Raw genomic sequence first — 14801 nt, 5'->3', positions numbered from 1 at the left:
GAAGTGGTCATTTCAACGTGTCCTTTGATAAGCGTGTGGTGCAATCAATAAGAAACTGTCAATAGTTATACACAATTGTCCCTTCTCCAAGTACCTACAAAGTTGCACAAATCTCTCTTTAATAATAGTTAAAAAATTCTCAACAACTTAAATTTATTAATAGACTTTTTGGTATAATTTTTTAATTTCTTTGAAGGTAGTAATTAGGAAGTTGACTATGACTATGTAAGAAATGAAGGATAACTGAAACATGAAGCTTTTCTTAGGGTTGGGGTTCCATGGAAAGGAGCTTCCTTAAAAATAGATTGTTGGTTTTATAAATTTTGTAGTCTAGTTAGATAAATAGAAATAATATAATTAGATTTTTTACAAATAAACTAATTTACTTAAATATTTAATTGATAATTAACAAATAAATTTCCTCCAATTTTGAAACAAAATTCATATGTTTGAAAGATAATATTTTTAAACTGCTGAGACAATCTTCGACTCCACTCCACTTCATTTTTATTCAATTTTTTTCCTTTTTTTTTTTTTTTTTTTTTCTAATTAACCTGCAAACCTCCCTTTCCTACTTGAGCGAACTCTCATGTTTTCAATCCCTGGCAGTCATTTTAACATTTCAAATAAGTTAAATGCAGAGAAAATGATCTGTGACTGGAATTCGGGAGAAAGCAATGCAATCATTAATAATAGTGAACGACTGATCATTTTTTCAAATTTTCGCTCTTTGATCTGGTCACGGGGGTTGATACGCCTACTTCTTCAACAGAATCATCCAACTGCTACATATATTCTGTGGGGGCACCCTGCAACTGCTACAATTGCACACTTTCATAAATTCAAGCTGAAGAAAGACAGATGGAAAATATTTCGGGTTACAAGGGAAACTCGAGGAGAAATGGCAAATGTGGCGCCATTAAACGGCGATTCAGAGCCGCAAGATGATTACGATAGAAACATCTCTTCCGTGGATCTGGAGGCGTCGGAGGGCACGGCTCATCTCATAAGTCGGGGTATGCTTGGCTAACTACAGCAAAGGCATTTCAATTTAATTTAAATTCGTTGGATTCTTTGAAGAAATTTGAGTTTGAATGCTTTGCAGATCTATTTTAATTTAACTTAAATTTAAATTCGTTTGATTCTTTACAGATTTGAGTCTCTGTTATGCTTAGCTACCTACAGCAAATGCATTTCAAATAAATTTTGAAATCTTTCGATTCTTTGCTGAAATTTAAGTTTTTGGAATGCTTTGCAGATCCGTGGTATCAAGTAGGGTTTGTTCTGACGACGGGAGTGAACAGCGCGTATGTGTTGGGATACTCGGGGATAATAATGGTGCCGCTCGGCTGGATTGCAGGCGCTATCGGCTTGATTGTCGCCGCTGCCCTTTCTCTGTACGCAAATGTCATCCTCGCGCGGCTCCATGAGACGGGAGGGAAGCGGCATATCCGATACCGCGATCTTGCTGGTCATATCTACGGTACTCATTTCAACCTTGTCTGCATTTCTGGAATTTCAAGATTCAATTTTTAGGGTTTGGTTTTTAATGAGATGAACTAGTATTAAATGCAGCCAAATTTTTAGTTCCGCGAATCGTTGATAAATCAGACGTATTGTCGATAAAGTACGAGTGTAGGAATAAAAATATAATAAAAGGAGAAGTTGATAGTGTTCGTTTCCAATAGCCGCTGTTCTGTACTGGCTGTCCGCGGTCCAACTCCCAGTTTTTGTCTGAAAAGAATTAGACCTTTCATGGTTTATAATGGTTTAACAGGGGAAGTCAAATTAAAGGAACAAATTGGATTTAAGGATTGTTTTGGTTCGGTGGCATGTCCCTATCTCGTTGTTTGTTGTTCATTTAGCTTATGTTCTACTAACGTCTGGAATTTGACGGTCCTTACCTGTCACATGAATTTTTTTGGTCGGTTGGAACATTTTAATGTCTTTTGTTATACGTTTTATGAAAAAAATTGATTATCAAATTATATTTTTAATTTACAAATAATTTAAATACATTTAAAAAAATTAACAATAGATTAAACTACTATGAATTTAAAATAATAATTTTTAAAAAATATTTGTAAAATTTTCAAATTTAAAATAAATTTCTAAAAATTACATATTTTATTACACTAAGTATCAAAATAATTAAGCAAATTTCTAAGTTCATAACATCCTTTATTCTATGTTAAAAATATTCTAAATTGCTATAAATAATAGAAAATGTATAAAAATAAAATAAATACACACACATATATATATATATCTATAAATCTATATATATAATGTATTGTACTTGCTTATAATAAAATATATATTTGATGGTTTCTTAGAAAATTTGAGTGTCATATTTAGTCTTACAAAAAAATTAGTCTATCATTCTATACTGTCTATCAAATTTTCACTCTGTCATATGAGTTCAAAAGTGCAAAAAATGACCATCAAATTTATTTTTAAGCTTAAATTAAATATTAAAGTGCTCTCCTGGAAATATGAAACTTTGAGAAAAGGAGAATTTAGAAGAAATTATTTAGGAATTGAAAAGTGTCATAGAAAAAAGTGGGGTTGGAAATAAATAGTGACTTCATATTGTCAAACACACTATGTTATTCTATGTATATACTTCTCTTATTTTACCATCAAATTTATTTTTAAGCTTAAATTAAATATTAAAGTGCTCTCATGGATTAAATTAAATATTAAAGTGCTCTCATGGAAATTTGAAACTTTGAGAAAAGGAGAATTTAGAAGTCATTATTTAGGAATTGAAAAGTGCCATAGAAAAAAGTGGGATTGGAAATAAATAGTGACTTCATATTGTCAAACACACTATCTCTTATTTTTAATATTTTATTTATATTTTTCTTAGATTCTTAGATGCACAAATTATTATCAGTATTTATAAGTATAGTTTTAAAAATTTCTATTAAAAAAAATCAAAAGACTACCTTCTCTACAAATATCTCTTAAAAAAATTGAGCAACTTTTCCACACCCTTAAAGTTTGCTTCTTTAGAAGTAGTTGTTTGACTTTTTTAAGGAGCAATTAATAGAGTAATAACTAGGCATGTTGTAGGATCTATTACCAATGCATGTAATGTGTGGTTATTAGATGTGGGAATGTGTGGCTATTGGATGTGGCAACTAATTGGTCTTATTTCAAAGTCATGTTTGAGTAGCCTTTTGAAATGGCCATTTCACGACTCTTGTGTCTTATTACTACTCATAGACGAGAATAAACATTCAAACAAACAAATAAATTTGTCACATGTTATATATGGAGTTATTTAAGAATATGCTTAATGATTGTATAAGAAAACTTTAGATGAACTACTAAAATTTTGGAAATTGTTAAGAAATGTCAAATTTATGCATCTTTGGCAATATGGATTAATGATTGAAAATTAGAAGACAATACAATTTTAATTTTCAATTAATTAATAAATATGGCCATCTAAATGCTTCATGTTTCCTTGATTAACTCCTTAACTAGAATTAAAGGAAATGAAAATGTATTTGTTATTGACAAAACCTATAGCTAAAGTTTGTTGTATTATTTCTATTTTAAAAAGAATAAAAAACTCATCTTGTAAAGACAAATCTTATACACAAAACTCATTGCATTTTTTAGCAAACTATGAAAACAAAGCATCTTTAAGGACAAAGCTTACACACAAAGTTCATTGTGTGTTTTCTTTATAAAACGAATAAAAGTGCATATGTTAAAGACAAAACATACAAGATAAATTTCATTGTTTTTAATTTTTTTAATATATCGTTAAAGAAAACTTACATAAGTAGTTCATGATATATTTTTAAGTGATTTTAATTTACTAATTTCAATTATGATGTGTGTGTGTGTGTGTGTGTGTGTGTGTGTGTGTGTGTGTGAGAGAGAGAGAGAGAGAGAGAGAGAGAGAGAGAGAGAGAGAGAGAGAGAGAGAGAGAGAGAGAGAGTATATTTAAGGCATCAAGCTTGAATGATTATATATATTAAAGATTATTTTGTTGTAAATTGGACATAGATAGCTGACCCATAAATAATTGAAAAAATAAAACATTGATAAAATCCATGTAGGAATGTATAAGAAAACTATGGTTTTTAACATTGCACCCTATGTGATAACATCAACAACTTCTAAATGTGATTCCTTCAAAATCAATTCCATGTTTCCATATCATATTGTTTTTTATTAAAAAGAGGCAAGATAAGGGTCTTGAACCTAGGAAACAACATTATCACTTCAATCTTAATTGCTCTGGGCCAAAAGAACAACTCCAGCCCTACTATTTAGATATTAAAATAAATAAATAACTGCCACAAGTTCATAGAGCATATAACAATATCATCCCAAACAACATTACTAGAACTATAATAACTACTAAAGCAAGATAGAGTCTTCCGACCCCAACAAGAGTAGGCATCAACATAATACAGATAAGTCTTAAGGTTGTATCTCAAAATTATGAGCTAGATCACAACAACCATGTGAAAGTAGGATAAACACATAAAACACTAACATATTAAGGAAAACACATAAAACACTAACAATTGACGTCCTTAAGCATACCTTCCTTCTTGAGTTTTCCTTTTCCTATGATAGTGCCATAGATGACCTTCCTCATCATCTCCTTATAAACCTTGCAAATGGTACATATCGCTACACCGAGCTCAAAATCAATGATAGCACTCACAAACATTTTGTTAAGGATGTCAACTTTATCATGTAGCTCTTTAATCTAGGCTTTGAAGTCTTTCTCCACATTATCAATCTTATTTTGCACAAAGGACAGAGGGTTCATTGTTTCTTTAATTTCCTCCTCTACCAAAGATATAGACAACGAGACATCCTCATGAAGCCCCAGGTCTACCTCGATATGGACCTCATGAGTGTCATGCTCGTCTTCTTCAATCTCTTCAGAATCTTTTGCTTAAAAATCCTCATATTTGGTAGCACTATTCTCCATATTTTCTAGGGTTTCCTCTAATCTAGTATCATAGACCATCTCCTCATTCTAAATGTCCTTGGTTTCCTCTTTTCTTTCCACTTTATAGCTCTTACCTTTTTGTTTCTAAGTCTTCCAAGCCTTCTCTCCCCAAAACTTGAATCAATTTTGTATCCCTGAGCCAAAGGTTTCTTTTCGCCCTCTTCACCATCTGAATTACCTTCTAAGTCCTACCTATCCACTTTAATGATCTCTTTTATAATCTTGCTCTTTTTAAAGGTTCCTGTGGGATTGGTTTTAGTAGAAGTGTTCTTATGCTTATGACCTTGGAAACCTTGGAATTTTTTCTTATTTTTACTCACATCTCCAGAGATCGGAGGGGCTTTTTGAGGTGCCTTTTTAGGCTCAATTTCTTCAATAACAATTGAGGTTCTATGATTAAGAGGGGGACTTTCATTCCCAAACAAACATCAACCCAGACTAGGTTAATGAGAGTAAACATGATACTTGAAAAAAAAAAGTCCTTGGTGGATAGGTGAATTATCCCCATTAGCTATGCTATTAATCGACGAAGAATATAGAAAAAGGGAACAATAATTTTCTCACCATGCCTTAACATGTTAAGAAAAAGAAATTGATACCCATGGCAGATGGTGAAATTCCCTTCCAAGGTATAATACTTTATAACCCACATGCAAACAATGGCAAAAGGATTGGGGAGAGAGAGGCATTCATACGCATTGTTCAACTTGACACTTAGCAACTCTTCAGTGTTCTCATAAATTGTGCTTGAATTCATTGTAGTTGCCAAAGCCCTTCCTTTCCACCTTCACCCCTTCGCAAGCAAGACTAGTGACTTCACAAATTAGTTCTAGTGTCACCACAAACTTAACACTCCCAATAGCCACCTAGCCTTTGTGCCAAGAGTTGGTAAATTTAGAGGAAAGCAGAGTATTGTGGTCTCTCATCACTTGAATGTAATTTTCCAGCCCTGACCTTTTGAAGTAATTCCAAAGTTCTTTATTTTGTATAAATTCTCTGCAACTTCTAGGTTCCATTTTTATTGATAAGGGCTTGAAGAGAAACATATTTGCCCATTTTTCAAAGAAATATATTGAATAGTAAATGTGGATTTCAAAGTTTAAGTAAGCCCAAATTCAAATATTTCCCATAGAACTGTTGATTGTTTTTTTTTCGATTGGTAAGAGGCTGAAGCCAAGATTCGTTATTATTATTATATGTTGTGATTAATTATTATTATTATTAAGTATTAATCTTGAGTAGATTCAAACCCAAGACCTCCCACATAAGAGGCTCACAATCTACCATTGTGTTGTAGGCTCTTGCCTTATATAATTGTTGATTGTTGATAGAAAAGAAGATCCCCAAAAATGTAATAAGCCAAGGAATAATGCTTAATAAAGCCTTGTCCTAGTTCCTAGGAATATTTTGTTACTACAATTCTTTATCTTCTAGGTATGTGCAAATCACATAAAAGAATATGTTGGTACAAGAGCCAATGCAAATCTTACCTTCAAGAATCTTAATCAATTTCTTTAGCTCTATTAAATTGAACCAAAAATTAAGAGATTGACAAAAAAAATGTATGCTTAATGCAAGCAATTTCACCATCCAAAAAATTATGAGATTGACAAAATAATGTATGGTTAATGTAAGCAATTTTACCATCCAACACACCGTTATCTAGTTTCAACTGATGGAAAATAAAGCTTGACCTATTACTAAATAGAAGAAGTTATTTCATCATTTAAAGATTTTATACCTTAAATAGATGCTTTTTGGGAAGGTGAATCCTATCCAAATTTATTAGTCCTTATCCCAAAGGAGTCGACATTGGAGGCTAGAAGGTCTTTTATGTTGGAAGAAGCAAAAACTGAAAACATTAATGCTCATTGGAACATCTTTTCGTGACTTTGCTATGCCATATCAATAATATGGTTGTATGTATTCAATATAGTAGTTAATAGTTGTAACTCTTTATTGTTGTATTTTTGGTGGATATTCTTGAATTCTATAATTTCACCTCCCTTTTTAATTAATAAATTGAAAATAAGTGTCAGTTACAACCAATAATTCACTTAATTAATTAATTTTTAACTTATCAAATATAAGCCTTATTAAGAATTGATCATATGATCTTTTATTGTTGAAGTCAAATTTCATAAATTTAAATGTATCAGAACTTAAAGTAGAAAAGATAGCCACCAATGTGAATCGAACTGATGCATTCACACAGATTGTGCCATGAGAGAAGTTTGAGTTTTGCAGAAATTCTCTTGACATTGTCAAGAAATAACAATAGAGGCATAATACAAAATAATCTTTGATATTGCAATTATTGGACTTCAAGTAGGATTTCTTTGGGTGTATGAAGCCCAATAGTCATCATTATTTTTTCCCCTACAACTTTTGTGTCTCTTCTATTTCAAAATATTTATTTAAGTTGATTAGTTATTGTTCATATCATTCAGTTTTCTAAGAGAAAAAACTATTTTAGTGTGTAAAAGACCACTTGATATTAATAAGAGATTTCCCATGCTAAAAGTGGATGTAGCCAAATTGGTGAACCCATTATAAATCTCAGTGTTGAACTCTTTTTGCCTCTATTTTCTTAACTAAACTCTATGTGTACAATCATCCAAGAGGAAAAAGTAGTATAGGAACCCCATGCCCACTTGTAGACCAACTTCACAACCACCACGTTCGAGAGAGATAGGCTATACAAATGCTTCTAGATCATGTAAAAATGAACTCCATAACTTCTATGCATTTAGGGTAAAAACACCACCAAATCATTATGGGTTATTTCACTGCCAGTCAAGAGCTCTAGATCAATGCCTTTTCAACATGCCCAAATGTTAGGAATAAAAACACACCACACACAACTCGAGGGTAAATCAGTTATGAGAAAATCAAAACATTAAACCATCCACAACTTGTAAATCTAAAACCTTTAAAGCAACACAAAGTAAATAAACCACAACACATGATATCAATATTTTGTTCTTGAGAAAAACTCACTTAAGGGAAAAACCCTGATGGGGATTAAACCCACAAGATGGTGTATAAAACTAAGTTAAAGGTACAATGAGGAATGCACATGTATTTAAGAACACACCTAAAGCTCATTTTTCAAAAACCCTACTTGGACAACAATCTAGTTATAATAAGGGCAACGACCAAAAGAGTGAACAACAATTCATCGTGGACAACAAGCAATTAAAATGAACTAATCAAAAGCATAAACTATGTCAATATAGTTCCCTTGAAGCACAACATTAGAGCCCATCGATACCTCTTCTCAAACAACTTTGATCATTGCTTAGATCCAAAAATCACATCAACGGATTTTCATCATGTACTCAACCTCTCATCAATACACACACTGAAATTCCAAATGAATTCGCTTAATTATACAAGTCTAAAACACATATTTGGTAATCTCAATATGAGACCTAATACTAAAATAAATCATAACAACCAATGTGATTCCATAAGTGTCGACTATTCACAGATAGAATACCTTACAAAAATAATGAACATGCTATCATCAAATATATAACTCCTCACAAGGGAACCTAAGAGGACAACATGACTATTAAGGGAAAAATGATTTTTTTGTGTTTTTATATGTTTAAGATTAATGCAAAACGCATAAATTCATATATTTTTGCTTTCAATCATTAGATTATGAAGGTTATCCTTTTAGATGTAGAAAATGTTTTAAAATATGCCACATAGCAGCTAAATGTGATTTTGAAATAATTAAGTCTAAGAAGCTCTCTTCATGGTGGAAGAGAGCCTCTCTGCAACACTATACAATGGTAAAATGCTCATCTCAAGGGGATGAAAATCCTGTAAAAGTACACAAGTCTCTTTAGGTTTGGGTAAGGTGGACGAGAATCCTAAATATGTTAGACATGACTCTTCTAGTTTGGATAAGGTGCATTCTATTTTGGATGGGGGTGAGGCTCTTGTTGATTCAGTTCTTCGTTTGGTAGAGGTTTTAGACCTTGCTAGGTTGGAACATATGATCACAATGGTGGAAGAATATGTTGGTCAAAATGTAGTGTTTGTTGGTTCTTTTCAACGAAGGTTTATTGGTTACGTGGATATTGTCACTGCTATTGTTGGCTTTGTCTAACATGATGTTGTTGTGACTACTATTGTTGGACTTGTCTAGCGAAAAATTGATGGGGCTCCTTTGATGGGGAATTATAATGTTGCTCCTTTAGTGAGTGTTTCATTTGGTTCAATTAATGATGGCTCTTGTCTTAGTTCTTCCCCGAGGTCTTTGGATTCTCAGGCTTGGCTAGATAAGGAAACTATGGTGGAGGAGGGCTCGATCTCGATTATTGGGAAACATCACAAGAAGTCTCCTCTTATTTTTGATATGATTCTACATTCCAAGAACAAGGGAGGTACATGAAAATATTAGTTTTTCTTTTTGTTTTGCAAGTTGTGGGTTCCTAAGATCAAACCCCATTGGGGCAATTTGGGCTTGTTCTCTATGTTTCTAAGATGCTATTGTATTGGGTGTCTACACTAGATTGTGATGGTGTTTTGTTTTGGGGGTTTCTTTGAATATCTTTTGGTTTTGATGTTAAAAAATGTTTCAGGTCCTTTCAAAACCTATTTTGGACTTCAATCCTAAACATTAACTCATTATAATGCATTTCATTAAAAGCAAACACAAATGTTTATCATTAACTAAACAACCAATTCCTCATAGGTTCCTCAATGTTGCTAGTAGCAATGTATAACATACATGGAAATACATCAAATCCAACATGAAACTATGCATATACTTGCATTAAGAATATATATAAATTCAATGTAACAATTGGATAGCCTAAAGATTTTATGATTGAAAATGTAAGATACACCTACTTTTCCATTTCTTCCTTTACATCATAACAAAGAATGGATACATGTCTCTATTATAATTTACAAGTAATCACTTCATCATGTTACATATGCATTTTACATCTGTCTCCTCAAGGAGTTTCTCATATAGTATGAATACATGAATGTAATAACATAGTTATGATACATCATCAAGAAGTTTCATAATAAGATACAATGAATCATAAAATCATATTGCCACATGACTATGAAATTGCAAAGTAGAGAATACAAACCCATTCATCTCTTGACCATGATCAAGGAAATAAACTCAACAGATAAAAGATTTTCTACCCAGCCATGTAGAACCTTGCAACTAACTCCGCCGAGCTAGGAGATAACTCAAAGCCCCACACCAAGTTCAATCAAAAGTAAGGCAACAATATAGAACATCTCACCCAAGAAGTGACAAAGGAATACACAAGGTAACCAACACAATGCCAAAGAGAATCACAACAACATCATATAACAAAGGCAAATCTAAAAATAAACATAAGATAACTCCTTGGATACAAACAAAAGGGTGTCATCACATGATTCCTTGCTAGGAAAATCTTGTAGCCCCTCTAGACTTGGTGCCTAGGGGGACACCAAGTGGAAATGATCACCTCATAGATCTATGGTGTCCCACTACTAGATCAATGCCCCATGAGTGACTAGGCCTTCTCAATCCATCCTCATTAAAAGAGTGCATGCATACTTTAGGCATGACTAAGGCACCATTATCTTTTACTAATGTGAAATCTCAAACCTAATTAGTTTTTGATGCAGTGAGATTTTGGATGTAACCCAAAATGAGATGATCCAGAAACCAACAAACCAACACACAATGGAAAATGAACAAGAGGAGAGAGATTCAAATCTAGAAAGAGAATATTTCTTATCTTCAAATCAATAAGCTTACATCCAACATGCCCAGCTCTAAGGCCTTCTGGGTTGCATCCATTACAAAGAAAGAACAGATCTTAGATTCAGATACAAACTTCTATCTCCAAGCTACTCTAGGCTAAGACTCCACACTGTGAAATTCTCCATCTCCTTCCTTCGCTTCTCCTCATAAGACTCTACCCAATAGCTCTTTAAATACTTTCCAAAATGGTTTACAGAAGATTCTAGAACAAGAAAGGCCACAAGTAAGCTCACAACTAATATTAAATACCCATCACAAATTAAATGCAAAGGTCGGCTCCAACTAAGAACCAAAACCCAGACAACTAAGGCTCCACGAAATACTGGCACTCGGCATCCAAATGAATGCTCGACAACAACATGAACTTGGTAATCAAAGGATCACTCGGCATCAAGAAGGAACTCAGGAACCAAAGGAATACTCAACAATAATTGGAACTCGGTAGTAATTTGAACTTGGTAGCAACTGGCACTCAGTAGCAACTGGAACTTGGTAGCAACTGGAACTCGGTAGCAACTAGCACTTGATAGCAATTGGAACTCGGTAAAAACTAGAAACTGGAACTCGGTAACAACTAGAAACTGGAACTTGGTAGCAACTAGCAGAATGAACAAAAAGTGCAGGATTGCAAGGAAACCCAGGATGCTCCTGCATCAACCTACTAGGGTAAATAGAAAAGACCTCGAATGCCCCTGCATTAGTCTTCCCAGGTAAATAGAAATATGTGTCCCACATTTTGCTTCCAAAAGAAAATTCTACACTTAGCTTCATTTTCACAAAAGTTTTCCATTCCATCACAGATAAGAGCTCAAATCTGAAAATCAACCACCTATGCTTCATGCATTCAAGAATCAGAATCTCATCCAACCAATTAACATACGAACTCAATTGAAAATCACAATGCTCCATCTACAACTTATCATCAACATTATCCATAACATAGGAATCTTTCACCAAATCAACAACAAATGAATCCATATGAGGAACATGCAACAATAACCTTATGTCACCCATAATCCTAATAGTATACATATTCATTCCTCTAGCAACATATAGATCAACAAATACATTAGTAACAACATCTATATACTTCAGCATCTCAGTAGCAACATATAAGTTTAGATCCATATCACCAACAGAAGCATCACGTAAATTTAGATCAATAACACCTTTGAAATCCTCAAGCACATTACCAACAACTAATTCCATCTTCTTTGTAACATTGAGATCAACATTATTCATAATGGGATGAACAGATAACTCCAAATCAGCAGCGACAACAACAAATAAGTCTTCAATCACATCCATTTCAACATTAATATCATCTTGAACAATAACATCCAAATCCTTACCAACATAAGTGAAACTTTCCTCTTCAACAACCTCATCATGTGCACAACAAGATGCTCTGCAATTTCCAGTTGCTACTAAGTGCCAGTTGCTACCGTGTTCTAGTTACTACTGAGTTCCAATTATTGCCGAGTATTCCTTTGGTTGTCAAGTTCCTTGTTGATGCCAAGTGATCCTTTGATTACCAAGTTCATGTTGTTGCCAAGCATTCATTTGGATGCCGAGTGCCAATATTTCATGGAGCCTTCATTTGTTGAGTTGTCTAGGTTTTGGTTCTTAGTTGGAGCTGACCTTTGCATTTAATTTGTGATGGGTATTTAATATTAGTTGTGAGCCGAGTTGTGCCCTTTCTTGTTCTAGAATCTTCTATAAGCTATTTTGGCAAGTATTTAAAGGGGTCTTGGATAGAGTCTTAGGAGGAGAAGCTGAGGAAAGAAATGGAGAATTTCAAAGTGTGGAGTCTTAGCCTGGAGTAGCTTGGAGATAGAAGTTTGTATATGAGTCTGAGATCTGTTCTTCTTTGGAAGATGTATTCTTCTTTGTAATGGCCGCGACCCGTAAGGCCTTACAACTGGGCATGTTGGATGTAAACTTATTGATTTGAAGATAAGAAATATTCTCTTTCTGGATCTAAATCTCTCTCCTCTTGTTCATTTTCCGTTGTGTGTTGGTTTATTGGTTTCTCGATCACCTCTTTTGGGGTACATCCAGAATCTCACTGCATCAGTTTGATTAAGTTACCACTTGAGTAAGAACTCTAGAATAGGACTAGCCACTTTGGACTTTGACCCCATTGCAAATCGCCCTTCACACTATGCTCCTAGCAAGACCTTCCTATGCTCCAAACTAAGATCAAAGAATAAATAAAACAAAAATCTCAAATGGAGTCATATAAAACACTCATAATCAAAGAAGCCATCTAGACTAACTTTGGAGCATAGACACAAAATTGTCAAAAGAACCCACAATGCCAACATCACAAACAGGACACCAAAATCACATAATCATTATAAGAAGAGTAGGAGCTCTCTAGATTCTAAGCATATCCATAATTCCAAATTAACCATAACATTTAAAAAAAAGTCTTGTTTTGGGTCCATTCTTGCATACTGGATACCATAAAGCATCTTAATCCATCAAAATCATAATGGATACCATAAAGCATCTTAATCCATCAAAATCATAATCAGGCTCTAGGAATGCCAATAAATTGAAATGTATTCTCAACGTATTCATGACAGTAATGTAACAAAAAGGACGACAAGAACCTCATGAGGACCTTCGTGTAATCTCAATTATACATTTAAATCTAAAACATACATATAATAAATCTCCTAAAAAAAGTAATTCAAAAAACACACAAGAATAATAAACAAAAATCCCAACTCCAAGCCTCTTGCATAAGAGGCCGGCACTAACTCGAAAAGTCCAATAATCAAAATGAAAAGATGCAAACCATAAAAGACACTAAACAACTACAATTCATATGATCACGCAACAGTAATGCAACTATTTCTCAAGACCCCCTCATCCACGCGTAAGCACATCTCCTGCTTTCCATCGTTTTTCCCTTCTTCCAGAATGGTTCATGCGATCTGTATCAAAAGAATAGTGTTTTTCTCTTAAAGCAAAACCACTACTCCTCCCTGAACATTCCCATTAAAGTCTTTTTGCAGCTTCATAAAAATGTTGCGCACCTGTCATTACATGTACGCATGCATTACCATTACAACACATTCCTTTCATCAGGCAACTTAGGCCAGCCCAATCTAGAGCAATGGAGACCCATGTCAGAAAAAGGCTGGATTCATTTGTTGGACAGGTGAAAAGTGACTTCATATTCTCCCACGTTCATCTTCTATCAATCACCCAGCCAAGCACATGGTAGTGTGCCTCTATTGGCTTCATACGCTGGATTTTCCTCCATTATCATGTTGCTTCCTCTCTACATACCCATCGCCTCCCTCATGGGTCCGTTTGGCAGCAGGAATACAACTGGAATAGGCATACGTAAATTCTTAAAATTTTGAATTCTTTGTTTGGATGTATCAAATCAGAATTGGAATAGGAAATAAAATAGGAATACGTATTTCAATTTTAACCCAAAAATGAGCTTTTGCAATTCCGTCTAAATAGGTGGAATTGGAATATGTGTTCCTATTCCTATTTTATTTATTTTAGAAAACATAAATTTTTGGGTCTATGAATTCCCCATCAAATTCTCGCTGAACCAAACAAAGAATAAGAATATGTACCCCCATTTTCTATTTCAAAATAGCTATTCCAGAATAACTATTCCTATTCCCATATTTCTATTCCCATAGCCAAATGAGCCTTAGGTATTTTTCACTAAACCACAAATCGCTTTTCAAAGAAGAAACGCCCATCATGCCCAATCATTTTCCCCTTCCAAATTTGATATTGTTTCTCCATTGAAAATCTTACCCACACTACCTTTATGAGCTGACATGGAGCATAATTTTATGTTTCCTATTTAGTCCAATGATGGATTCATAGTTCTAATTTGCCAAAAACATTAAAATAGAATACAGTCATTATAAACCCTGTATTCTATTTTTATTTAATTATGAATTTGGCACCTAATAGTTTGTATAGTTAATCAAATACTGATGTCACCAATGAAATAATAATGATTAAAAGTTTAA

General features: G+C 33.6%; 1 protein-coding gene across 1 annotated transcript in view; it reads left to right on the top strand.

Annotated features, from left to right (window-relative positions):
* Positions 1–706: 706 nt before the first annotated feature.
* Positions 707–14801, top strand: part of LOC149543167 (putative proline transporter 2) — a 36254-nt gene continuing 22159 nt past the window's right edge. Inside the window, exons 1-2 of the mRNA XM_089798054.1 lie at positions 707–1016; positions 1259–1483. Coding sequence (XP_089654180.1) covers positions 902–1016; positions 1259–1483 — 340 coding nt within the window. The 5' untranslated portion in view covers positions 707–901. The remainder of the gene's footprint in view (positions 1017–1258; positions 1484–14801) is intronic.

Source organism: Cupressus sempervirens, chromosome 8 (assembly GCF_028749045.1).
Source record: "Cupressus sempervirens isolate cs-2001-9-10 chromosome 8, ASM2874904v1, whole genome shotgun sequence".
In the NCBI taxonomy this organism is placed as follows: Eukaryota; Viridiplantae; Streptophyta; class Pinopsida; order Cupressales; family Cupressaceae; genus Cupressus; species Cupressus sempervirens.
The sequence above is the reverse complement of the archived record's forward strand: the minus strand, read 5'-3'. Positions and strand labels throughout refer to the sequence as shown.